Source organism: Rhinoraja longicauda, chromosome 34, assembly GCF_053455715.1.
Source record: "Rhinoraja longicauda isolate Sanriku21f chromosome 34, sRhiLon1.1, whole genome shotgun sequence".
In the NCBI taxonomy this organism is placed as follows: Eukaryota; Metazoa; Chordata; class Chondrichthyes; order Rajiformes; family Arhynchobatidae; genus Rhinoraja; species Rhinoraja longicauda.
The window spans coordinates 21,512,762-21,538,943 of record NC_135986.1 but is presented as its reverse complement, the minus strand read 5'-3'; the positions used below and the strand labels follow the sequence as shown (position 1 = coordinate 21,538,943).

Genomic DNA, 26,182 nt, shown 5'->3' with positions numbered 1-26,182 from the left:
GGGAGTTGAAGTGCTGAGCCACCGGGAGATCAGGTTGGTTAAGGCGGACTGAGCGAAGGTGTTGAGCGAAATGATCGCTGAGCCTGCGCTTGGTCTCGCCGATGTAGAGAAGTTGACATCTGGAACAGCAGAAGAAGGGTCTTGACCCGAAAAACGTCACCCATTCCCTCTCTCCGGAGATGCTGCCTGGCCCGCTGAGTTACTCCAGCGTTTTGTGTCTACCTTCGATTTATACCAGCAGCTGCAGTTATTTTCTGATGGTGATCGGAACAAAATTGCGTATTATTACACTGGGGAAATAATCATCGATACCACGGGATTTTAACATGTGGCAATTGTTAGCTGCTGTTTTCATCAGTGATAGGAGCAGAATTAGGCCATTCGGCCCGTCAGGTCTATTCCGCCATTCAATCATGGCTGACCTATCTCTCCCTCCCAACCCCATTCTCCTCCCCGTAACCCCTGACAGCCAACACAATCAAAGGCGGCAGTATTATAAGAGCGGCACGGTGGCGCAGCGGTAGAACGACTGCCTTAAGGAGCCAGAGACCCGGGTTCGATCCTGACTACGGGCGCTGTTAGGGTCGCCAACTGTCCCGTATTAGCCGGGACATCCCGTATATTGGACCAAATTGGTTTGTCCCGTACGGGACCGCCCTTGTCCCGTATTAGGCCCAGGGGGGCACTGTAGGCCCGGACACTGTAGGCCCGGACGCTCGAGGCCCGGACACTGTAGGTCCGGACACTGTAGGTCCGGACACTGTAGGCCCGGACAGTGTAGGCCCGGACACTGTAGGTCCGGACACTGTTGGCCCGGACACTGTAAGCCCGGACAGTGTAGGCCTGGACACTGTAGGCCCGGACACTGTAGGCCCGGACACTGTAGGCCCGGACACTGTAGGCCCGGACACTGTAAGCCCGGACAGTGTAGGCCTGGACACTGTAGGCCCGGACACTGTAGGCCCGGGCACTGTAGGCCCGGACACTGTAGGCCCGGACACTGTAGGTCCGGACAGTGTAGGCCCGGAGGCCCGGGCGCCGCCTAACGGAGGTTGCATAGCAACCCGCCTCCCGGCGCGGGCAGCCGCCATTGGTGGAGCGGGAGCACGGGGCCGCTGGCTGGGCGAGGTCACGTGGGGCGCGGGCCGGTGACGTCACCTTTTGTCCCTTATTTGGGAGTGAGATAGTTGGCAACCCCCAGGTGCTGTCTCCTCAATGCGTTGAATGGCGGCAGGAGAATAAGGGTGGCACAGCGGTAGAGCCTTACAGTGCCTCGTGAAAATTGTAAATTGCCCCCAAGTTTGTGAGTGTGGAATAGTGTCAGTGTGCGGGGATCGCTGGTTGGCACGGACTCGGTGGGCCGAAGGGCCTATTTCCGCGCTGTATCTCTAAACTAAACTAAATCCTATCAAGCTAATGGACGATCAACACTGTTAATCTAATCCCTCTCTTTCTCTCTCTCTCTCCCTCTCTCTCTCTCTCTCTCTCTCTCTCTCTCTCTCTCTCCAGCTCTGGGTTAATGAACGATTGCCGCTGGCAACCTCCACAGACCACGGGAACAACCTGCCAACCGTGCAGTTACTCATTAAAAAAAACCAGGTGAGTCGAAAATTTCGAAGGACGAGAGGGAGATCTTACAGAGACGTATAAAACTATAAAAGGACTGGACAAGCTGGATGCAGGAAAAATGTTCCCAATGTTGGGGGAGTCCAGAACCAGGGGCCACACACACACAGTCTTAGAATAAAGGGGAGGCCATTTAAAACTGAGGTAAACGGAGGAAAAACTTTTTCACCCAGAGAGTTGTGAATTTGTGGAATTCTCTGCCACAGAGGGCAGTGGAGGCCAATTCACAGGATGAATTTAAGAGAGAGTTAGATAGAGCTCTAGGGGCTAGCGGAATCAAGGGGTATGGGGAGAAGGCAGGCACGGGTTACTGATTGTGGATGATCAGCCATGATCACAATGAATGGCGGTGCTGGCTCGAAGGGCCGAATGGCCTCCTCCCGCACCTATATTCTACGTTTCTATGGGAACGTGATACACCCTGGAAGCGGGTTGCTACGCAACCTCCGTTAGGCGGCCACCGGGCCTACACTGTCCGGACCTGCAGTGTCCGGGCCTACAGTGTCCGGGCCTACACTGTCCGGGCCCACAGTGTCCGGGCCTACAGTGCACGGGCCTACAGTGTCCGGGCCTACACTGTCCGGGCCTACAGTGTCCGGGCCTACACTGTCCGGGCCTACACGGGCCGGGCCTACAGTGTCCGGGCCTACAGTGTCCGGGCCTACACTGTCCGTCCGGGCCTGCAGTGTCCGGACCTACAGTGTCTGGGCCTACAGCGCCCCCCTCAGGCCTGATGCAGGACAAGGGCAGTCCCGTATGGGACAGACCAATTTTAGCCCAATATACGGGATGTCCCGGCTAATAAGGGACAGTTGGCAACCCTGCGGGTGATAAAATGACAACAACGGCCTAACGTTTGCGCCTGGTTTTCTTTCAGACCCTGCAGAAGGAGATCCAGGGCCACCAGCCCCGGATCGACGACATCGCGGAGCGCGGGGAGACGCTGGCCGTGGCGGGCCGCGTGGACTCGGACGTGCTGCGCGGGCGCCTGGGGGACCTCCAGGGGACGTGGCGGGACCTGCAGGAGGAGACGGACCGTCGCAGCGAGCGGCTGCAGGAGTCCCAGAGGGCCCAGCAGTTCTACTTTGACGCCGCCGAGGCTGAGGCGTGGATGGGGGAGCAGGAACTGCACATGATGTCGGAAGAGAGGGCCAAGGTACGGTACGATGCGACGCGATACGATACAACAGAACTTTATTAATCCCAGGAGGGACATTGATCGTTTTCAGTCAGAGAGTGGTGAAGGTGTGGAATTCTCTGCCTCAGAAGGCAGTGGAGGCCAGTTTCATTTCACTGCACATCGTGTATGTGTACGTGACAAATAAACTTGACTTGACTTTGTTTACTAGGTTCATTCCCGGGAATGGCGGGACTATCATATGTTGAAAGACTGGAGCGACTAGGCTTGTATACACTGGAATTTAGAAGGATGAGAGGGGACCTTATAGTATAGAACTTTATTGTCATTCGGTACAAGTACCGAACGAAATCTTATCGAAACGTATAAGATTATTAAGGGGTTGGACACGTTAGAGGCAGGAAACATGTTCCCAATGTTGGGGGAGTCCAGAACAAGGGGCCACACAGTTTAAGAATAAGGGGTAAGGCCATTTAGAACTGAGACGAGGAAAAACTTTTCCAGTTGTGAATCTGTGGAATTCTCTGCCTCAGAAGGCAGTGGAGGCCAATTCTCTGAATGCATTCAAGAGAGAGCTGGATAGAGCTCTTAAGGATAGCGGAGTCAGGGGGTATGGGGAGAAGGCAGGAACGGGGTACTGATTGAGAATGATCAGCCATGATCGCATTGAATGGCGGTGCTGGCTCGAAGGGCTGAATGGCCTCCTCCTGCACCTATTGTCTATTGTCTATTGTCTAGGTAGGGGTATGTACAGGCACGGTTTGCGAATTGATTAGTAGATATAAAACAGATGGAGAAAACCCACCCAGGTCATAGAAACATAGAAAATCAGTGCAGGAGGAAGCCATTCGGCCCTTCGAGCCAGCACCGCCATTCACCATGATCATGGCTCATCATTCTCAATCAGTCCCCGTTCCTGCCTTCTCCCCATACCCCCTGACTCCGCTATCCTTAAGAGCTCTATCCAGCTCTCTCTTGAATGCATTCAGAGAATTGCCCTCCACTGCCTTCTGAGGCAGAGAATTCCACAGATTCACAACTCTCTGACTGAAAAAGTTTTTCCTCATCTCCGTTCTAAATGGCCTACCCCTTATTCTTAAACTGTGTGGCCCCTGGTTCTGGACTCCCCCAACATTGGGAACACGTGTCCAACCCCTTAATAATCTTATACGTTTTGATAAGATCCCCTCTCATCCTTCTAAATTCCAGTGTATTCAAGCCTAGTCGCTCCAGTCTTTCAACATACGACAGTCCCGCCATTCCGGGAATTAACTTCGTGAACCTACGCTGCACGCCCTCAATAGCAAGAATATCCTTCCTCAAATTTGGAGACCAAAACTGCACACAGTACTCCAGGTGCGGTCTCACTAGGGCCCTGTACAACTGCATGTACAAGCATGGATTGAGAACTGATTAGTAGATATAAAACAGATGGAGAAAACCCACGCAGGTCAAAGAAACATAGAAACATAGAAAATCGGTGCAGGAGGAGGCCATTCGGCCCTTCGAGCCAGCACCGTCATTCATTGTGATCCTGGCTGATCATCCACAATCAGTAACCCGTGCCTGCCTTCTCCCCATATCCCTTGATTCCACTAGCCCCTAAAGCTCTATCTAACTCTCTTTTAAACTCATCCAGTGATTTGGCCTCCACTGCCCTCTGCGTCGGAGAATCCCACAAATTCACAACTCTCTGGGTGAAAAAGTTGCTTCTCACCTCAGTTTTAAATGGCCTCCCCTTTATTCTTAGACTGTGTGTGGCCCCTGGTTCTGGACTCCCCCAACATTGGGAATGTTTTTCCTGCATCTAGCTTGTCCAGTCCCTTTTATAATTTTATACGTCTCTATAAGATCCCCCTCTCATCCTTCTAAACTCCAGTGAATACAAGCCTAGTCTTTCCTCGTGTTGTCAGTCCCGCCGTCCCAGGGATCAATCTCACGAACCTCACGGTCCCGGGGAGAACGTACGAACGTCGTGCAGAAAAGCACCCGTGGTTGGGATCGAACCCGGGTCTCCGGCGCTGTAAGCAGTGGCTCTACCGCTGCGCCACCGTGCTGCCCCCTACTTGAAACTCTTCAGAATGTTCTGGAAGAGATGCGAAGAGATGCGGCAATGGTGACCTCCTGGAATCGGCAGACAGGACATCGCAGAGCTCAGTGCTTGGGCCGCAACTATTCATGATACGATACGATACGACAGTCTTCAGAGCACAAGATACATGAAGCATGAAAGTAAAGTGACAAGTGGAAAGGATTGGGGTTTAGTTTAGTTTAGTTTAGAGATACAGCGCGGAAACAGGCCCTTCGGCCCACCGAGTCCGCGCCGACCAGCGATCCCCGCACACTAATGCCATCCGACACACACCAGGGACAATTTACACTTACACCGAGCCAATTAACCTACAAACCCACACGTCTTTGGAGTGTGGGAGGAAAACGAAGATCTCGGAGAAAACCCACGCGGGTCACGGGGAGAACGTACAAACTCCGTGCAGACGGCGCCCGTAGTCGGGATCGAACCCGGGCAGCAACTCTGCCGCTGCGCCACTGTGACCGCCAAAGATTTGGGGGAGGGTGGGGGGGAGGAGGGGGTCAGTCTCAGTCTCCCCCTTCTACAGAAGGGGGAGGAGTTGTACGGTTTGATAGCCACGGGGAAGAAGGATCTCCTGTGGGCGTTCTGTGCTGCATCTCGGTGGGACCAGTCTGTTGCTGAAGATGCTCCTCAGGTTGGCCAGAGAACCAAACGCAATCAAATGTAAACAAAGGCATTTTTGGCGGCGTTTCGAGTCGTGTGTTCAGTTCCAGGCGCCGCGTTACAGGAAAGATGTTTCGGTTTAGTTTTGAGCTGTAGCACGGATATCGGAACGTACAAACTCCGTACAGGCAGCACCCGTAGTCAGGATCGATCCCGGGCCTCTGGCGCTGTGAGGCAGCAACTCTGCCGCTGCGCCACCGTGTGGCCCGTACCAGTATATTATTGGTATTTATGTTATACTATCCCTCGCCCTTGACCCGTATTAGGCCCAGGGGGCGCTGTAGGCCCAGACGCTGTAGGCCTGGACACTGTGGGTCCGGACGCTGTAGGCCCGGACACTGTAGGCCCGGTGGCCCGGGAGCCGCCCAACGGAGGTTGCTTAGCAACCCGCCTCCCGGCCCGGGCAGCCGCCGTTGGTGGAACGGGAGCACGTGGCCGCTGGCTGTGCGAGGTGTGGGGCGCGGGGCGGCGACGAAGACGTCACCTTGCCCCGACATTTGGGAGTGAGATAGGTGGCACCCCCTGGTGGCTGGCTGTGTTGTGCTCGGTTTGCGGTGTGTTTTATTGACGTTTAACTGCTGTTTAACGGGCATTGTCTTGTGTTAAAAGGACGAACAGAGTGCCCTGGCAATGGTGAAGAAGCACCAGGTGGTGGAGCAGTCGCTGGAGGACTACGCCCAAACGATCCACCAGCTGTCCAACCTGAGCCGAAACCTGATAACCAACAGCCATCCTGAGAGGTGAGTGCCAACAGTTCTTCAGTTTACCAGTGATCGGAGCAGAATTAGGCCATTCGGCCCATCATGTAGGGCGGCCACGGTGGCGCGGCGGTAGTCGCAGCGAATGCAACGCCGGAGACCCGGGTTCCATCCTGACCGCGGGCGCTGTCCGTACGGAGTTTGTACGTTCTCCCCCGTGACCTGCGCGGGTTTTCTCCGAGATCTTCGGATTCCTCCCACGCTCCAAAGACGTGCAGCTTTGGTAGGTTAATTGGCTTGGTAAATGTAACAAAAATTGTCCCAAACAAGCTTTTGTACAGAACTTTCTCACAGGCTGCTAAGGTTTTCGAACTTACCAGCACAAAATGTCCTCCAAAGTGGCCACAAAATGGTTCCCCCCCCAAGTTAGCTTCCACATTGTGTGTGTAGGATAGTGTTAGTGTGCGGGGATCGCTGGTCGGCGTGGACCCGGTGGGCCGAAAGGGCCTGTTTCCACGCTGTATCTCTATTCTAAACTAAACTAAAAGAGAGGGGCTGCTTGAAGTTGGAGAAATCAATATTCATACATAGATATCGACATACCAAAAACTCTCGTTTGTTTGTTCCTCAACTGCAGCCAAATCGGTACACGATAGCGTGACAATTTCAGGCCCACCTTACTCACCGTCGTCCCTTTGGTGCTAATAGAAGAAGTTTCATTGAAATCGGTGTTATATTTTTTAAGTTATTCGCATTTTAAAGTTTAAATCTATCTCCTAGGGAGGGAGGAGTGGGGGGGGGAGGATAAGGGGGGATGGAGGTGAAGGGGAGGGGGAGGGGAGGGGGAGGAGTGTGGAGGGGGGGTGCAAGGGGGAGGGGGAGGGGAGGAGGGAGGGAGGAGTGGGAGGGAGGGAGGAGTGGGAGGGGAGGTGAAGGGGAGGGGGAGGGGAGGGGGAGGAGTGGGAGGGGAGGCGAGGGGGGGGGATAAGGGGGGGGGGAGGGAAAGGAGGGAGGGGGAGGAGGGAGGGAGGAGTGTGGAGGGGGGGTTCAGGGGGGAGGGGGAGGGGAGGGAGGGAGGGAGGAGTGGGAGGGGAGGGGGGGGATAAGGGGGGGGGAGGGGAAAGGAGGGAGGGGGTAGAGGAGGGGGAGGGGGGGAGAGGAGTGGAAGGGGAGGCAAGCGGGAAGGATAAGGGGGGTTTAGTGGGGTGGAGTGGGGGGAGGAAGGGAGAGGGGAGAGGGGGAGGGGAGGAGGGGGGTAGGGGAGGGGGAAGGAGGGAGGAGTGGGGAGGGGGAGAGAGGAGTGGAAGGGGAGGCAAGCGGGGAGGTTAAGGGGGGTTTAGTGGGGTGGAGTGGGGGGAGGAAGGGAGAGGGGAGGAGGGGGGGTAGGGGAGGGGGAAGGAGGGAGGAGTGGGAGGGGAGAGGGTGCTGCACCAATGCCGGAGAGGTTTGGGCCCAACGGGTCCTCTTGGCCTAGTGCACAGATAGATACGTGTGCGAAGGAACTGCAGATGCCGGTTTAAACCAAAGCCTACGTTGAGACTCCCAACGCGTGATTTACCGCCCCATGCAGTGACCGGATAACCCTGAGGCAGTCACAGGTGGACAAGTTGTACGCGGGGCTGAAAGACCTGGCCGAGGAGAGGCGGGAGAAGCTGCAGGAACGCCTGCGGCTCTGCCAGCTCAAGCGGGAAGTGGACGACCTGGAGCTGTGGATCGCCGAGCGGGAGATAGTGGCGGGGTCCCACGAGCTGGGGCAGGATTACGAGCACGTCACCGTGAGTAGGCCGCCTTTTCACCTCCTCGCTGGAGTTCAGAAGGACGAGGGACGTCTCTTAGAGGAACCTATAAAATTGTAATAAAAGGACTGGACCAACTAGATGCAGGAAAAATAGACAATATTGTCATTTGTCAAATTCAGTCTGAAGAAGGGTCTCGACCCGAAACGTCACCCATTCCTTCTCTCCAGAGATGCTGCCGGTCCCACTAAGTTACTCCAGCATTTTGTGTCTACCCTCACATTTATCTACATTATACTGCATCCGCCCAATAGACAATAGTCAATAGACAATAGGTGCAGGAGGAGGCCATTCGTCCCTTGGAGCCAGCACCGCCATTCAATGTGATCATGGCTGATCATTCTCAATCAGTAACCCCGTTCCTGCTTTCTCCCCCTGACTCCGCTATCCTTAAGAGCTCTATCCAGCTCTCTCTTGAATGCATCCAGAGAATTGGCCTCCACTGCCTTCTGAGGCAGAGAATTCCACATATTGACAACTTTCTGACTGAAAAAGTGTTTCCTCGTCTCCGTTCTAAATGGCCTACCCCTTATTCTTAAACTGTGGCCCCTGGTTCTGGACTCCCCCAACATTGGGAACATGTTTCCTGTCTCTAACGTGTCCAACCCCTTAACAATCTTATATGTTTCAATAAGATCCCCTCTCATCCTTCTAAATTCCAGTGTATATAAGCCTAGTCGTTCCAGTCTTTCAACATACGACAGTCCCGCCATTCCGGGAATTAACCTAGTAAACCTAGATAGAGCTCTTAAGGATATCGGAGTCAGGGGGTATGGGGAGAAGGCAGGAACGGGGTACTGATTGAGAATGATCCAAAGACGTACAGGTATGTAGGTTAATTGGCTGGGTAAATGTAAAAATTGTCCCTAGTGGGTGTAGGATAGTGTTAATGTACGGGGATCACTGGGCGGCACGGACTTGCAGGCCGAAAAGGCCTGTTTCCGGCTGTATATATATGATATGATATGATATGATCAGCCACGATCACATTGAATGGCGGTTGCTGGCTCGAAGGGCCGAATGGCCTCCTCCTGCATCTATTGTATATTGTCTAAACCTACGCTGTTCCCAATGTTGGGCGAGTCCAGAACCAGGGGCCACACACACAGTCTAAGAATAAAGGGGAGGCCATTTAAAACTGAGGTAAACGGAGAAAACACTTTTTCACCCAGAGAGTTGTGAAACTGTGGAATTCTCTGCCACTGGAGGCCGATTCACTGGATGACTTTAAGAGAGAGTTAGATGGAGCTCAAGGGGCTAGCGGAATCAAGGGATGTGGAGAGAAGGCAGGCACGGGTTTCATTGTGGTCATGGCTGATCATCCACATCAGTAACCCGTGCCTGCCTTCTCCCCATATCCCTTGATTTCGCTGCCCCTGGAGCTCTATCTAACTCTCTTTTAAATTCGTCCAGTGAATTGGCCTCCACTGCCTTATGTGGCAGAGAATTCCACAGATTCACAACTCTGGGTGAAAGTTTTTTCTCACCTCAGTTTTAAATGGCCTCCCCTTTATTCTAAGACTGTGTGGCCCCTGGTTCTGGACTCCCCCCAACATTGGGAGCATTATTCCGGAATCTAGCTTGTCCAGTCCTTTATAATTTTGTACGTCTCTATAAGATCCCCTCTCATCCTTCTAAATGCCATTGAATACAAGCCCAGTCTTTCCAATCTTTCCTCATATGACAGTCCCGCCATCCCAGGGATTAACCTGATGAACCTACGCTGCACTGCCTCAATAGCAAGGACATCCTTCCTCAAATTAGGAGACCAAAACTGCACACAATACTCCAGGTGTGGTCTCACCAGGGCCCTGTACAACTGCAGAAATATCTCTTTACTCCTAAGCTCAAATCCTCTCGTTATGAAGGCCAACATGCCATTAGCTTTCTTCACTGCCTGCTGTATCTGCAAGCTTACTTTCAGTGACTGGTGTACAAGGACACACAGGTCTTGTTGCACTTCCCCTTTACCTAATCTGACACCATTGAGATAATAATCTGCCTCCTTGTTTTTGCCGCCAAACCTCACATTTATCAAATTCAGTCTGAAGAAGGGTCTCGACCCGAAACGTCACCAATTCCTTCTCTCCAGAGATGCTGTCTGACCCGCTGAGTTACTCCAGCATTTTGTGTCTACCCTCACATTTATCTACATTATACTGCATCTGCCCAATAAACAATAGGTGCAGGAGGAGGCATTCGGCCCTTCGAGCCTGTACGCACCGCCATTCAATGTGTTCATGGCTGATCATTCGCAATCAGTACCCCGTTCCTGCCTTCTCCCCATACCCCCTGACTCCGCTATCCTTAAGAGCTCTATCCAGCTCTCTCTTGAATGCATCCAGAGAATTGCCTCCACTGCCTTCTGAGGCAGAGAATTCCACAGATTCACAACTCTCTGACTGAAAAAGTTTTTCCTCATCTCCGTTCTAAATGGCCTACCCCTTATTTTTAAACTGTGGCCCCTTGTTCTGGACGCCCCCCAACATTGGGAACATGTTTCCTGCCTCTAACGTGTCCAACCCCTTAATAATCTTATACGTTTCGATAAGATCCCCTCTCATCCTTCTAAATTCCAGTGTATACAAGCCCAGTCGCTCCAGTCTTTCAACACTGGCTAAGGTGATGCAAATTATACTGATCTCAGAAGGTATGGGGTTGTGATCTACATGATGCATTCATAGCGAGGGGATTTGAGTATAGGAGCAGCGAGGTTCTGCTGCAGTTGTACAGGGCATTGGTGAGACCACACCTGGAGTATTGCGTACAGTTTTGGTCTCCTAATCTGAGGAAAGACATTCTTGCCATAGAGGGAGTACAGAGAAGGTTCACCAGATTGATTCCTGGGATGGCAGGACTTTCATATGAAGAAAGACTGGATAGACTCGGCTTGTACTCGCTGGAATTTAGAAGATTGAGGGGGGGATCTTATAGAAACTTTCAAAATTCTTAAGGGGTTGGACAGGCTAGATGCAGGAAGATTGTTCCCGATGTTGGGGAAGTCCAGAACAAGGGGTCACAGTTTAAGGATAAGGGGGAAGTCTTTTAGGACCGAGATGAAAACGTTTTTTTTTCACACAGAGAGTGGTGAATCTGTGGAATTCTCTGCCACAGAGAGTAGTTGAGGCCAGTTCATTGGCTATATTTAAGAGGGAGTTAGATGTGGCCCTTGTGGCTAAAGGGATCAGGGGGTATGGAGAGAAGGCAGGTACGGGATACTGAGTTGGATGATCAGCCATGATCATATTGAATGGCGGTGCGTACAGGCTCGAAGGGCCGAATGGCCTACTCCTGTACCTATTTTCTATGTTTCTATGTTTCTATGACACTGCATCTGCCCAGTGGCTTCCTCCCTGCTCCCATGTGTGTCTTGTCTTTTTGTCTCGGCGGGGCAGATGCTGCGGGATAAGTTCCGGGAGTTTGCCCGCGACACCAGCAGCATCGGGCAGGAGCGGATGGACTCGGTCAACCGGCTGGCCGACGATCAGATCGACCTGGGCCACCCGGAGAACTCCACCATCGCAGAGTGGAAGGACGGCCTGAACGAGGCGTGGGCCGACCTGCTGGAGCTGATCGACACCCGCACGCAGATGCTGGCCGCCTCCTACGAGCTGCACAGCTTCTACCACCACGCCCGCGACACGCTGGACCGCGTCCGCGACAAGGAGAAGCAGCTGCCCGAGGAGATGGGCCGGGACCTCAACACCGTGGAGAGGATGCATCGCATGCACACTACCTACGAGCATGACATCCAGGCGCTCAGCACACAGGTACCGGCAGGGGCATGCACCTCAGGGGAGGGAGGGAGGGAGGGAGGGAAGGAGGATGCACCGCATGCACACTACCTACGAGCATGACATCCAGGCGCTCAGCACACAGGTACCAGCAGGGCATGCACCTCAGGGGAGGGAGGGAGGGAGGGAAGGAAGGAGGGAGGGAGGGAAGGGAGGGAGGGAGGGAGGGAGGGAGGGAGGGAGGGAGGGAGGGAGGGAGGGAGGGAGGGAGGGAAGGGGGATGCACCGCATGCACACTACCTACGAGCATGACATCCAGGCGCTCAGCACACAGGTACCAGCAGGGCATGCACCTCAGGGGAGGGAGGGAGGGAGGGAGGGAAGGAGGATGCACCGCATGCACACTACCTACGAGCATGACATCCAGGCGCTCAGCACACAGGTACCAGCAGGGCATGCACCTCAGGGGAGGGAGGGAGGGAGGGAGGGGAGGGAGGGAGGGAGGGAGGGAGGGAGGGAGGGAGGGAGGGTCGGAGGGAGGGAGGGAGGGAGGGAGGGAGGGAGGGAGGGTCGGAGGGAGGGAGGGAGGGAGGGAGGGAGGGAGGGAGGGAGGGAGGGTCGGAGGGAGGGAGGGAGGGAGGGAGGGAGGGAGGGAGGGAGGGAGGGAGGGTGGGAGGGAGGGTGGGAGGGAGGGAGGGAGGGAGGGAGGGAGGGAGGGAGGGAGGAATAAATAAATAAATGGATGGATGAACAAGCGAATAAATGAACAAATGAATGAACGAACAGACGGACGAACGAACGAATAAATGAAGGAAGGAAGGAATGGAGGAATGAATGAATGAGTGAATAAATGGATGAATGAGTGAATGAATGAATGAATGAATGAAGGAAGGAACGAACGAACGAACGATCGAGTAAACGAATGAACAAATGAACAAATAAACGAATGTATGAATGGACGGACGAACAAATGAATGAATGAATGAATGAGTGAGTGAGTGAATGAATAAATGGATGAACGAACGAATGATCGAGCGAGCGAGCGAATGAACGAACAAATGAACAAATGAATGAATGAACGAGCGAGCGAAGGAATGAATAAATGAACGAATGAATGAATGGACGGACAGACGAACGAGTGAATGAATGAAGAATGAATGAGAGTGAATGAATAAATGAACGAATGAATGAATCAATTAATTCATTAATTGATTGATTGATTGATCGATTAATTGATTAATTAATTAATGGGCGTGCGGGCGAGGGGAGTCCGAGGGTCCCCAACGAGGTGGATGGTAGCTGAGGACTTCGTTCTGGCCGCTGAAGGCTTTCTTTTCCGTCCGGTCACGCAGGTGAGGCAGGTGCAGGACGACGCGGCTCACCTGCGCTCGGCCTACGCCGGCGAGAAGGCGGAGGACATCCAGCGGCACGAGGACAACGTGGTGGAGGCCTGGAACGCCCTGCTCAGCTCCAGCGGGGGCCGCAAGCAGCTGCTGTCCGACACGGTGGAGAAATTCCGCTTCTTCAACCTGGTCCGAGGCCTCCTGCTGTGGATGAATGACGTGAACCGACAGATGGACGCCCAGGAGAAGCCCAGGTATCCCCCACTCAGCCTCACTCAGCCTTCCAGCCCAGGCCGGCGGGCGGGCGGCCAATTTAGTCCCCATCGGTTTCCATTTATTATTGCCACCTGTACCCAGGCACAACAGGCGTGTGAATTGTCCGCGGATTTCCGCATTTTAAAATCCATTTTCCGCACTTCTTTGGCGAGATTTCCGCGTTTTTACAATCCATTTTCCACACTTTTTTTTGCATGATTTACGCGTTTTGAAATCCATTTTCCGCGGTTTTTTGGTGAGATTTTTGCATTTTTAAAATCCATTTTACGCGCTTTTTTGGCGAGTTTTTTGCATTTTTTTTAATCCATTTTCCGCACTTTTTTGGCGGGCTTTCCGCGTTTTCAAAATCCATTTCACGTGCTTTTTTGGTGAGATTTACGCGTTTTTAAATCCATTTTACGCGCTTTCTTGCGCGATTTACGCGTTTTAAAATCCATTTTACGCACTTTTTTTTTGCAAGATTTCTACGTTTTTAAATCCATTTTACGCACTTTTTTTTTGCAAGATTTCCGAGTTTCTAAATCCATTTTACGCGCTTTTTTGATGAGATTTCCGCGTTTTTATAATCCATTTTACGCGCTTTTTTGGCGAGTTTTTCCGCATTTTTTTAATCCATTTTACGCGCTTTTTTTGCGAGATTTTTGCGTTTTTACCATCCATTTTCCGCACTTTTTTGGCGGGCTTTCCGCGTTTTCAAAATCCATTTTACGTGCTTTTTTGGTGAGATTTACGCGTTTTTAAATCCATTTTACGCGCTTTCTTGCGCGATTTCTACGTTTTTAAATCCATTTTACGCGCTTTTTTTTGCAAGATTTCTGCGTTTTTACAATCCATTTTACGCACTTTTTTTTGCAAGATTTCCGAGTTTCTAAATCCATTTTACGCGCTTTTTTGATGAGATTTCCGCGTTTTTAAAATCCATTTCTATGTGTATCCCCACTGCCGACTTCCTTGGCCGGCTGGATAAACCAGCAAAGCTCTGGAACCAAGAGTGCCAGAAAATCAGTGGTGGAACTGTAATGAGTAAATATTACATTTAAGTGCAAGATTGTATAACTAAATTAATTAAGACGGGGTTAAAATGTAAAATGTAAAATGGTATGAAATATTTGATATTTTTTCAAAATTAATCAAAATAAAACTGGTACCAAAACCAGAATGGATCATTTTTGGAATATCGGAAGGTAACCCTGAATTAAACGTGTTTCAGAAGAATTTATTTAATTACGGGCTAATAATGGGAAAAAAGCTCATACTGAAATTCTGGAAAAATGCGCCCACACCAACAATAAAAATGTGGATATCAAATATGTTTGAAACACTACATTTGGAAGAGATGAGATTCCTCTTAGCAGGTAAAGCAGACCAATTCCAAAAGACGTGGTCTACGTTTTTGGACCTATTACAAGCATGAGGTGCAATAGTAATTTTACAAAGAAATAAATAAATAAATGGTATCAGGACCTGGTAACAGGAGGTAAAACAACAAAACAGACTTGGTTGGTAGTCCCCTTCCTGCGGAGTTTAATGTTATAACAGAGCGATTGTTTCTACCCCTTTTTTTTTTTTTTTCTTTCTTTTCTAGGGTCTACTTTCTTACTTTACTTCCTTCTCTACTTCTTTTCCAAGGGGCTTTCTTTTCCCAACACTCTCTTGCACTTCACGACTCTTGCGCACTTTCTTTCCTTACTTCTTTACTTCTATCTTTTTCTTAAAGCTCAAAAAAATGAAGCGGTATAAAAAATGTATTAAGATATATCTGTTGTATTATTGTAATTTACCGTACTTTTAATAAAAATATTAAAAAAAAAAAAAAAAAAATGTAAAACACAGCAGATAAACCAATTACCACCATCCAGTCAGCTAAATGACTATACATGATGACAATCAAGCCATCTATAGAGTATACAGGATATAATGTTTAGGGTGAGATAGACAATAGACAATAGGTGCAGGAGGAGGCCATTCGGCCCTTCGAGCCAGCACCGCCATTCAATGTGATCATGGCTGATCATCCACAATCAGTACCCCGTTCCTGCCCTCTCCCCATACCCTCTGACTCCGCGATCCTTAAGAGCTCTATCTGGCTTCACTGCCTGCTGAACCTGCATGCTTCTTAAAGTCCGGGCGGCACGGTGGCGCAGCGGTAGAGTAGAGTTGCAGCGCCGGAGACCCGGGTTCGATCCCGACTACGGGTGCCGTCTGTACGGAGTTTGTACATTCTCCCCGTGACCTGCGTGGGTTTTCTCCGAGATCTTCGGTTTCCTCCCACACTCCAAAGGCGTGCAGGTTTGTAGGTGAATTGGCTCGGTGAAAACGTAAATTGTCCCTAGTGTGTGTAGGACAGTGTTGGTGTGCGGGGATCGCTGGTCGGAGCGGACTCGGTGGGCCGAAGGGCCTGTTTCCACGCTGTATCTCTAAACCAAACAAAACTAAATTTACTAAGCCAATTAACCTACAAAACCTGTCTGAAGAAGGGTCTCGACCTGAAACGTCACCCATTCCTTCTCTCCCGAGATGCTGCCTGACCTGCTGAGTTACTCCAGCATTTTGTGTCTACCTTCAACTTACATACCTGCACGTCTTTGGAGTGTGGGAGGAAACCAAAGATCTCGGAGAAGACCCAGGCGGTTTTCCCACAAAGAGCCCTCCTTCCCTTGAGTTTAGTTTATTGTCACGTGTACCGAGGTACAGTGAAAAGCTTTCGTAGCGTGAAAGATAATGCACGATTACAATCGAGCTGTTTACAGTGTATACACGTCTGTACAAGTCAAGGGTTACTGGGAGAAGGCAGGAGAATGGGAATGGGAGGCAGCGATCAGCCACAGGCAGAGACAGGCAGCATCTCTGGAGAGAAGGAATGGGCGACGTTTCGTGTCGAGGCCCTTCTTCATCCTATCTCTGTCCCGCCCCCTCCCCTGATATCACTGAAGAAGGGTCTCGACCCGAAACGTCACCCATTCCTTCTCTCCTGAGATGCTGCCTGACCCGCTGAGTTACTCCAGCATTTTGTGTCTACCTTTGGCATTGGTAGGCATTGTTCTTTCATAACAAGAGGAGTTGAATATAGGAGCAAAGAGGTCCTTCTGCAGTTGTACAGGGCCCTAGTGAGACCGCACCTGGCTCGAAGGGCTGAATGGCCTACTCCTGCACCTATTGTCTATTGTCTACTGTGTGCAGTTTTGGTCTCCAAATTTTAGGAACGACATCCTTGCAATTGAGGGCGTGCAGCGTAGGTTCACCAGGTTAATTCCCGGAATGGCGGGACTGTCGTACGTTGAAAGACTGGAGCGACTAGGCTTGCATACACTGGAATTTAGACGGATGAGAGGGGACCTTATTGAAACATATAAGATTATTAAGGGATTGAACACGTTAGAGGCAGGAAACATGTTCCCAATGTTGGAGGAGTCCAGAACCAGGGGCCACAGTTTAAGAATAAGGGGTTGGCCATTTAGAACGGAGATGAGGAAAAACCTTTTCAGTCAGAGAGTTGTAAATCTGTGGAATTTTCTGCATCAGAAGGCAGTGGAGGCCAATTCTCTGAATGCATTCAAGAGAGAGCTAGATAGAGCTCTTAAGGATAGCGGAGTCAGGGGGTATGGGGAGAAAGCAGGAACGGGGTACTGATTGAGAATGATCAGCCATGATCACATTGAATGGCGGTGCTGGCTCGAAGGGCCGAATGGCCTCCTCCTGCACCTATTGTCTATTATCACATTGAATGGCGGTGCGGGCTCGAAGGGCCGAATGGCCTCCTCCTGCACCTATTGTCTATTGTCTCCACAGAAGCTGCCTGACCCGCTGAGTTACTCCAGCATTTTGTGTCTATCTTTGTTTTAAACCAGCATCTGCAGTTCCTTCATACACATTGCTAGGTGTTTGGCGGGTGGGAGCGAGAGGTTTCGGGGGGTCGAGACCCTTGTTCGACCTCAGGCGTGTGTGCTGCACTGAATCTCCACGCCATCTCCTTACAGGGACGTTTCTTCTGCGGACCTGACGATAAAGAACCATCAAGGGATCAAGTCTGAAATAGACGCCCGGGATGATAGCTTCACAGCGAGCATTGAGATGGGCAATGCCCTTCTGGCCAAGAACCACTACGCTTCAGATGAGGTAGCGTAAACGGGCGCGCGTACGTTTAACGTCGCACCGCGTGGAAACACTGAGGGACTACGGCCCAACTTGCCCACACCGGCCAACGTGCACCCCATCTACACTGGTCCCACCTGCCCGCGTTTGCCCCACATGTCCCTCCAAACCTGTGGTGGAGTCATGGAGTGATACAGCGTGGAAACAGGCCCTTCGGCCCAACTTGCCCACACCGGCCAACGTGCACCCCATCTACACACGTCCCACCTGCCCGCGTTTGGCCCACATGTCCCTCCAAACCTGTCGTAGAGTCATGGAGTGACACTGCGTGGAAACAGGCCCAACTTGCCCACACCGGCCAACGTGCCCCCATCTACACTGGTCCCACCTGCCCGCGTTTGGCCCATATCCCTCCAAACCTCTGGTAGAGTCATAGAGTAACACAGCGTGGAAACAGGCCCAACTTGCCCACACCGGCCAACGTGCCCCCCATCTACACTGGTCCCATCTGCCCGCGTTTGGCCCATATCCCTCCAAACCTGTCGTAGAGTCATAGAGAGATACAGCGTGGAAACAGGCCCTTTGGCCCAACTTGCCCACACCTCCCAACATCCCACCTGCCCGCGTTTGGCCCATATCTCTCCATTACCTGTGGTAGAGTCATAGAGTGACACTGCGTGGAAACAGGCCCTTCGGCCCAACTTGCCCACACCTGCCAACGTGCCCCCCATCTACACTGGTCCCACCTGCCCGCGTTTGGCCCATATCCCTCCAAACCTCTGGTAGAGTCATAGAGAGATACAGCGTGGAAACAGGCCCTTCGGCCCAACTTGCCCACACCGTCCAACGTGCCCCCATCTACACTCGTCCCACCTGCCCGCGTTTGCCCCATATCCCTCCAAACCCGTCCAAATATTTATTTAACGTGGCGATAGTCCCAGCCTCAACTACCTCCTCCGGCAGCTCGTTCCATACACCCACCACCCTCTGTGTGAAAAAGTTACCCCTCAGGTTCCTATTAAATCTTTCCCCGTTCACCTTGAACCTGTGTCCTCTGGTCCTCGATTCTCCTACTCTGGGCAAGAGACTCTGTGCGCCTCTACCCGATATATTCCTCCCCTCATCTTAAGTTCTGATAGACTGATCATTTCTGTGTATTGTGCACTCACACTTTTCCTTTCCTTAACCTGTTTCTATGGTTTTGAACACAGAACATAGAAACATAGAAAATAGGTGCAGGAGGAGGCCATTCGGCCCTTCGAGCCAGCACCGCCATTCACTGTGATCACGGCTGATCGTTCACAATCAGTAACCCGTGCCTGCCTTCTCCCCATAACCCCTGATTCTGCTAGCCCCTAGAGCTCTATCTAACTCTCTTTTACATTCATCCAGTGAATTGGCCTCCACTGCCCTCTGTGGCAGAGAATTCCACAAATTCACAACTCTCTGGGTGAAAAAGTTTTTTCTCACCTCAGTTTTAAATGGCCTCCCCTTTATTCTTAGACTGTGTGTGGCCCCTGGTTCTAGACACCCCCCAACATTTTTCCTGCATCGAGCTTGTCCAGTCCTTTCGTCATTTTATACGTCTCTCTAAGATCCCCCTCTCATCCTTCTAAACTCCGGTGAACACAAGCCCCAGTCTTTCCTCGTACGACAGTCCCGCCGTCCCAGGGAGATTAACCTGGTGAACCCACGCTGCACTGCCTCGATCGCAAGGACGTCCTTCCTCAAATTAGGAGGCCAAAACTGCGCACAATACTCCAGACGTGGTCTCACTGGGGCCCTGTGCGACTGCGTTTGACTCTCTGCCCCTATTTCTCCCCTCCACGCTAGATCGCAGATAAGTTATCACAACTCCAGGAGAGGAGGAAAGAGATCAATGATAAATGGAAGGACAAGGAAGACTGGTTGACGCTTGGTAAGAATTGCCGACCCCAGTTTCGAGGCCGTCTCTCCCTGAAAACCTGTCGTAATAGGAAGCCCTCGTGCCTTGCCTTGTGCCCTGTGTTAGCTGATACAGGCCCTGACCCCATCGACCGTTGATCGTCCCGCACGCACAAACACTGCCCTGCCCGACGGACGATTTTTTTTTAGATTTACACCAATTAACCTACAGACCTACACGTGAGGCAGGAAGCCACAGATAGACAATAGGTGCAGGAGGAGGCCATTCGGCCCTTCGAGCCAGCACCGCCATTCAATGTGATCATGGCTGATCATTCTCAATCAGTACCCCGTCCCTGCCTTCTCCCCATACCCCCTGACTCCGCTATCCTTAAGAGCTCTATCCAGCTCTCTCTTGAATGCATTCAGAGAATTGGCCTCCACTGCCCTCTAAGGCAGAGAATTCCACAGATTCACAACTCTCTGACTGAAAAAGATTTTCCTCATCTCCGTTCTAAATGGCCGACCCCTTATTCTTAAACTGTGTGGCCCCTGGTTCAACACAGGGAACAATTTTCCTGCATCGCCAACTGCATCCTGTCCAATCCCTTAAGAATTTAATAAGTTTCTATAAGATCCCCTCTCATCCTTCTAAACTCCAGTGAATACAAGCCCAGTCGATCCATTCTTCCATCATACGAGAGGGAGAGATTGAACTTTTTTTCACCTTCCATCACAGTGAGGAACGCGGAGGGGCCACTGTGGTGGATGTTCGTGTTAAAATGTACACCGATCAGCCAAAACATTATGACAACCTGCCTAACATGCTGCTGGTCCTCCGTGTGCAGCCCCATACGCAGCAGGGTGCGATGCACTGTGTATTGTGACACATTCCCTCCCGTGACCACCATTAACATTTTCTGTGACTTGTGCCACAGTCGACCTTCTGTCGGTTCGGACCAGACGGGATAGCCTTCGTTGCCCTCGCGCATCGATGAGCCTTGGGCGCCCAACACCCTGCCTGTCGCCGGTTTGTGGTTTGTCCCTCCTCGGACCTCTGTCGGTAGATTCTCACCACTGCTGACCGGGAGCACCCCACAAGCCTTGCCGTTACAGAGATGCTCTGACCCAGTCGTCTGGCCAGAACAATTTGGCCCTTGTCAAAGTCGCTCAGGTCTTTACTCCTGCCCATTTCTCCTGCATCGAACACGCCAACTTCAAGAACTGACTGTTCACTTGCTGCCTAATATATCCCACCCCTTGACAGGTGCCATTGTAACAAGATAACCAATGGTATCACAAAATGCTGGAGTAACTCAGCGGGTCAGGCAGCATCTTGGAGAGAAGGAATGGGTGACATTTCGGGTCGAGACCCTTCTTCAGACTGACGTCGGGGGGGGGCGGGACAGAGAAAGGATATAGGTGGAGACAGGAAGAGAACTGGGAAGGGGGAGGGGAAAGAGAGGGACAGAGGGGCTATCTAAAGTTAGAGACATCAATGTTCATACCGCTGGGGTGTAAACTGCCCAAGCGAAATATGAGGTGCTGTTCCTCCAATTTACGCTGGGCCTCACTATGACAATGGAGGAGGCCCAGGACAGAAAGGTCAGACTGGGAGTGGGAGTTGAAGTGCTCAGCTATATCCATTCTCTGTCGTCGTCCCCCGACATCAGTCTGAAGAAGGGTCTCGACCCGAAACGTCACCCATTCCTTCTCTCCCGAGATGCTGCCTGACCCGCTGAGTTACTCCGGCATTTTGTGATACTTTCGATTTGTACCAACGTCAGCAGTTATTTTCCCAGATCATCAACGTTATTCACTTCGCCTGTCGGTGGCGGTAACGTTCTGGCTGATCGGTGTGTGTTTGTGCGTCCTGTTTATCGGTACGAGACCGCGCGGCGAACGGAATTCCTCCTGCGTTGCGAAACATCCTTGGCTAATAAGGTCTGATCGTGGTCGAACATCCCCCCACTGACGTGTCGACTCTCTCCCCGTGCTCCCGCGCAGTGATGGAGGTGCTGCAGTTCGGCCGGGACGCGGCGGTGGCCGAGGCGTGGCTGGCGAGCCAGGAGCCGTACGTGCGGGCCGCCGAAGTGGCCAGCAGCGTGGACGACGCGGAGAACCTCATCAAGCGCCACGAGGGCTTCGAGAAGGCGGCGGCGGCCTGGGACGAGCGCTTCTCCGCCCTGGAGAAGCTCACCACGGTAAACAGCGGCGGCGGCCGCGGCCCTCGTGGTCCGGATCGGAACCCAAACCCCCCCACACCCACCCCTGACCAGAAACGCCCGACGCGCGTTCGATTGTGAGCGCGTTCGACACGAATGGTTTAGTTCGGAGATACAGCGCGGAAACAGGCCCTTCGGCCCACCGGGTCCGCGCCGACCAGCGATCCCCGCGCACTCACACTATCCCACACACACTAGGGACAATTTTTACATTCACCAAACCGATCAACCTACAAACCTGCATATCTTTGGAGCGTGGGAGGAAACCGAAGATCTCGGACAAAACCCACGGGGAGAACGTGCAAACTCCGTACGGACAGCGCCCGCGGTCGGGATGGAACCCGGGTCTCCGGCGCTGCATTCGCTGTAAGGCAGCAACTCTACCGCCGCGCCACTATCCCGCCCTTAATCTCGGTGGCGCAGCGGTAGAGTTGCTGCCTCACAGCGCCAGAGACCCAGGTTCGATCCCGCCTACGGGTGCTTGTCTGTGCGGAGTTTGTACGTTCTCCCCGTGACCTGCGTGGGTTTTCTCCAGGCTCCCCGGGTTTCCTTCCACACTCCAAAGACGTGCAGGTTTGTAGATGAATTGTATTGGTAATGTTATGCATGGTCCCCAGTGTGTGTAGGATAGTGTTAGCGTGCTGGTCGACGTGGACTCGGTGGGCCGAAGGGCCTGTTTCCACACTAAAGTCTGAAGTCTAAACACGTTGAGACCGTCACAGGTCAAGAAAGTGAGATTATCAGCCGAGAGATCTCAGGAGCTGTGCTGTTTAAAAGTACCTCAATACCTTTGGGCAGCACGGTGGCGCAGCGGTAGAGTTGCCGCCTTACAGCGCCAGAGACCCGGGTTCGATCCTGACTACGGGTGCCGTCCGTACGGAGTTTGCACGTTCTCCCCGTGACCTGCGCGGGTTTTCTCCGAGATCTTCGGTTTCCTCCCACGCTCCAAAGACGTACAGGTGTGTAGGTTAATTGGCTTGGTGCGTGTGTAAATTGTCCCTGAAGTGTGTGTAGGACGGCGTTAGTGCGCGGGGATCGCTGGGCGGCGCCGACCCGGTGGGCCGAAGGGCCTGTTTCCGCGCTGTAAACGAAAACTAAAGCCGTCATTTGTTGCAGCTGGAACAGCAGGAGATCCACCGTAGGCAAGAGGAGGAAGAGAGGAAGGCAAGGCCTCCATCGCCCCCGACGCCCCGCGTCTCCGTGACGACGGAAGACGGCCTGGAAGTCGCCAGCCCGTCTGAGCAGACACGGTAACGCCACCCGGATATTCGGCCTCCGGTGCGCGGCACGGTGGCGCGGCGGTAGAGTCGCTGCCTCACGGCGCCGGAGACCCGGGTTCCATCCCGACTGCGGGCGCCGCCCGTACGGAGTTTCTACGATCCCCCCGCGACCCCCGTGGGCTTTCTCCGAGATCTTCGGTTTCCTTCCACACTCCAAGGTCGCACAGGCAGCATCTCAGGAGAGAAGGAATGGGTGACGTTTCGGGTCGAGACCCTTCTCGGAGAAGAATGTCCTAGTCCTTCTTGCTATTGAGGGCGTGCAGCGTAGGTTCACCAGGTTAATTCCCGGAATGGCGGGACTGTCATATGTTGAAAGACTGGAGCGACTGGGCTTGTATACACTGGAATTTAGAAGGATGAGAGGGGATCTTATCGAAACGTATAAGATTATTAAGGGGTTCGACACGTTAGAGGCAGGAAACATGTTCCCAATGTTGGGGGAGTCCAGAACCAGGGGCCACACAGTTTAAGAATAAGGGGTAGGCCATTTAGAACGGAGATGAGGAAAAACTTTTTCAGTCAGAGAGTTGTGAATCTGTGGAATTCTCTGCCTCAGAAGGCAGTGGAGGCCAATTCTCTGAATGCATTCAAGAGAGAGCTGGATAGAGCTCTTGAGGATAGCGGAGTCAGGGGGTATGGGGAGAAGGCAGGAACGGGGTACTGATTGAGAATGATCAGCCATGATCACATTGAATGGCGGTGCTGGCTCGAAGGGCCGAATGGCCTCCTCCTGCACCTATTTTTATTCAGACCGATGTGAGTCTGAAGAAAGGTCTCGACCCGAAACGTCACCCATTCCTTCTCTCCAGAGAGGCTGCCTGACCCGCTGAGTTACTCCAGCATTTTGTGTCTACGGTTTAAACCAGCATTTAGAAACATAGAAACATAGAAAATAGGTGCAGGAGTAGGCCATTCGGCCCTTCGAGCCTGCACCGCCATTCAATATGATCATGGCTGATCATCCAACTCAGTATCCCGTACCTGCCTTCTCTCCATACCCCCTGATCCCTTTAGCCACAAGGGCCACATCTAACTCCCTCTTAAATATAGCCAATGAACTGGCCTCAACTACCTTCTGTGGCAGAGAATTCCACAGATTCACCACTCTCTGTGTGAAAAAAAACTTTCTCATCTCGGTCCTAAAAGGCTTCCCCCTTATCCTTAAACTGTGACCCCTTGTTCTGGACTTCCCCAACATCGGGAACAATCTTCCTGCATCTAGCCTGCCCAACCCCTTAAGAATTTTGTAAGTTTCTATAAGATCCCCCCTCAATCTTCGCAATTCCAGCGAGTACAAGCCGAGTCCATCCAGTCTTTCTTCATATGAAAGTCCTGCCATCCCAGGGATCAATCTGGTGAACCTTCTCTGTACTCCCTCTATGGCAAGAATGTCTTTCCTCAGATTAGGGAAGACATTTGCTGTTCCTTCCTACAGATTTGTAGGTTAATTGGCTTGGTATGAATGTAAGATAGTCCTGAGTGTGTGTAGGATAGTGTTAGTGTGCGGGGATCGCTGGTCAGCGCGGTCTCAGTGGGCCTATTTCCGCGCTGTATCTCTAAACTAAGGGACGTCTATGTGTCAGAAGGAACTGCTGATGCCGGTTTGCATCGAAGATAGTCACAACGTGCTGGAGTAACTCAGCGGGACAGGCAGCATCTCCGGGGAGAAGGAACGGGTGACGTTTTTCGGGTCGAGACGATTCTCCAGACTGAGAGTCAGGGGGAGAGGGAGAAGCAGAGACATGGAAGGGACTTTGCAAGCAAATTTGCAGATGATACTAAGCTGGGGGGTAGTGTGAATTGTGAGGAAGATGCAATAAGGCTGCAGGGTGACTTGGACAGGTTGTGTGAGTGGGCGGATACATGGCAGATGCAGTTTAATGTAGATAAGTGTGAGGTTATTCACTTTGGAAGTAAGAATAGAAAGGCAGATTATTATCTGAATGGTGTCAAGTTAGGAGGAGGGGGAGTTCAACGAGATCTGGGTGTCCTAGTGCATCAGTCAATGAAAGGAAGCATGCAGGTACAGCAGGCAGTGAAGAAAGCCAATGGAATGTTGGTCTTCATAACAAGAGGAGTTGAGTATAGGAGCAAAGAGGTCCTTCTACAGTTGTACCAGGCCCTGGTGAGACCGCACCTGGAGTACTGTGTGCAGTTTTGGTCTCCAAATTTGAGGAAGGATATTCTTGCTATGGAGGGCGTGCAGCGTAGGTTCACTAGGTTAATTCCCGGAATGGCGGGACTGTCGTATGTTGAAAGACTGGAGCGATTGGGCTTGTATACACTGGAATTTAGAAGGATGAGGGGGGATCTTATTGAAACATATAAGATAATTAGGGGATTGGACACATTAGAGGCAGGAAACATGTTCCCAATGTTGGGGGAGTCCAGAACAAGGGGCCACAGTTTAAGAATAAGGGGTAGGCCATTTAGAACGGAGATGAGGAAGAACTTTTTCAGTCAGAGAGTGGTGAAGGTGTGGAATTCTCTGCCTCAGAAGGCAGTGGAGGCCAGTTCATATCATATCATATATATACAGCCGGAAACAGGCCTTTTCGGCCCTCCAAGTCCTTGCCGCCCAGTGATCCCCGTACATTAACACTATCCTACACCCACTAGGGACAATTTTTACATTTACCCAGCCAATTAACCTACATACCTGTACGTCTTTGGAGTGTGGGAGGAAACCGAAGATCTCGGAGAAAACCCACGCAGGTCACGGGGAGAACGTACAAACTCCTTACAGTGCAGCACCCGTAGTCAGGATCGTTCGTTGGATGCTTTCAAGAGAGAGCTGGATAGAGCTCTTAAGGATAGCGGAGTGAGGGGGTATGGGGAGAAGGCAGGAACGGGGTACTGATTGAGAGTGATCAGCCATGATCGCATTGAATGGCGGTGCTGGCTCGAAGGGCTGAATGGCCTCCTCCTGCACCTATTGTCTATTGTCTATTGAAGGGTAAGGTGTGAAAACAAAAGATCAAAGGCGGCCAAGTTCGAGGAAACTATGGAATGGGTCAATGGTGGCTGTGTAGGATGGCGTTAGTGTGCGTGGATCGCTGGTTGGCACGGGCTCGGTGGGCCGAAGGGCCTGTTTCCGCGCTGTATCTCTAAACTAAACTAAATTAAGTTAACTTTTCAATGAATCTGTGACTCAAAAGTTTAGTTCTGGATATACAGCGCGGAAATTTAGAAGATTGAGGGGGGATCTTATAGAAACTTACAAAATTCTTAAGGGGTTGGACAGGCTAGATGCAGGAAGATTGTTCCCGATGTTGGGGAAGTCCAGAACAAGGGGTCACAGTTTAAGGATAAGGGGGAAGTCTTTTAGGACCGAG

The 26,182-nt window shown here is 51.9% G+C and overlaps 1 protein-coding gene across 2 annotated transcripts in view; it reads left to right on the top strand.

Annotated features, from left to right (window-relative positions):
- The window catches only part of LOC144609400 (spectrin beta chain, non-erythrocytic 1-like), a 157,244-nt gene that overhangs the window by 114,914 nt on the left and 16,148 nt on the right, over nt 1–26,182 (top strand). For both annotated transcript variants that reach the window (XM_078427866.1, XM_078427865.1), the window contains exons 21-30: nt 1,510–1,599; nt 2,504–2,782; nt 6,129–6,259; nt 7,788–7,992; nt 11,409–11,783; nt 13,100–13,344; nt 17,344–17,482; nt 19,292–19,376; nt 21,350–21,546; nt 22,684–22,817. In XM_078427866.1, coding sequence (XP_078283992.1) covers nt 1,510–1,599; nt 2,504–2,782; nt 6,129–6,259; nt 7,788–7,992; nt 11,409–11,783; nt 13,100–13,344; nt 17,344–17,482; nt 19,292–19,376; nt 21,350–21,546; nt 22,684–22,817 — 1,880 coding nt within the window. The remainder of the gene's footprint in view (nt 1–1,509; nt 1,600–2,503; nt 2,783–6,128; nt 6,260–7,787; nt 7,993–11,408; nt 11,784–13,099; nt 13,345–17,343; nt 17,483–19,291; nt 19,377–21,349; nt 21,547–22,683; nt 22,818–26,182) is intronic.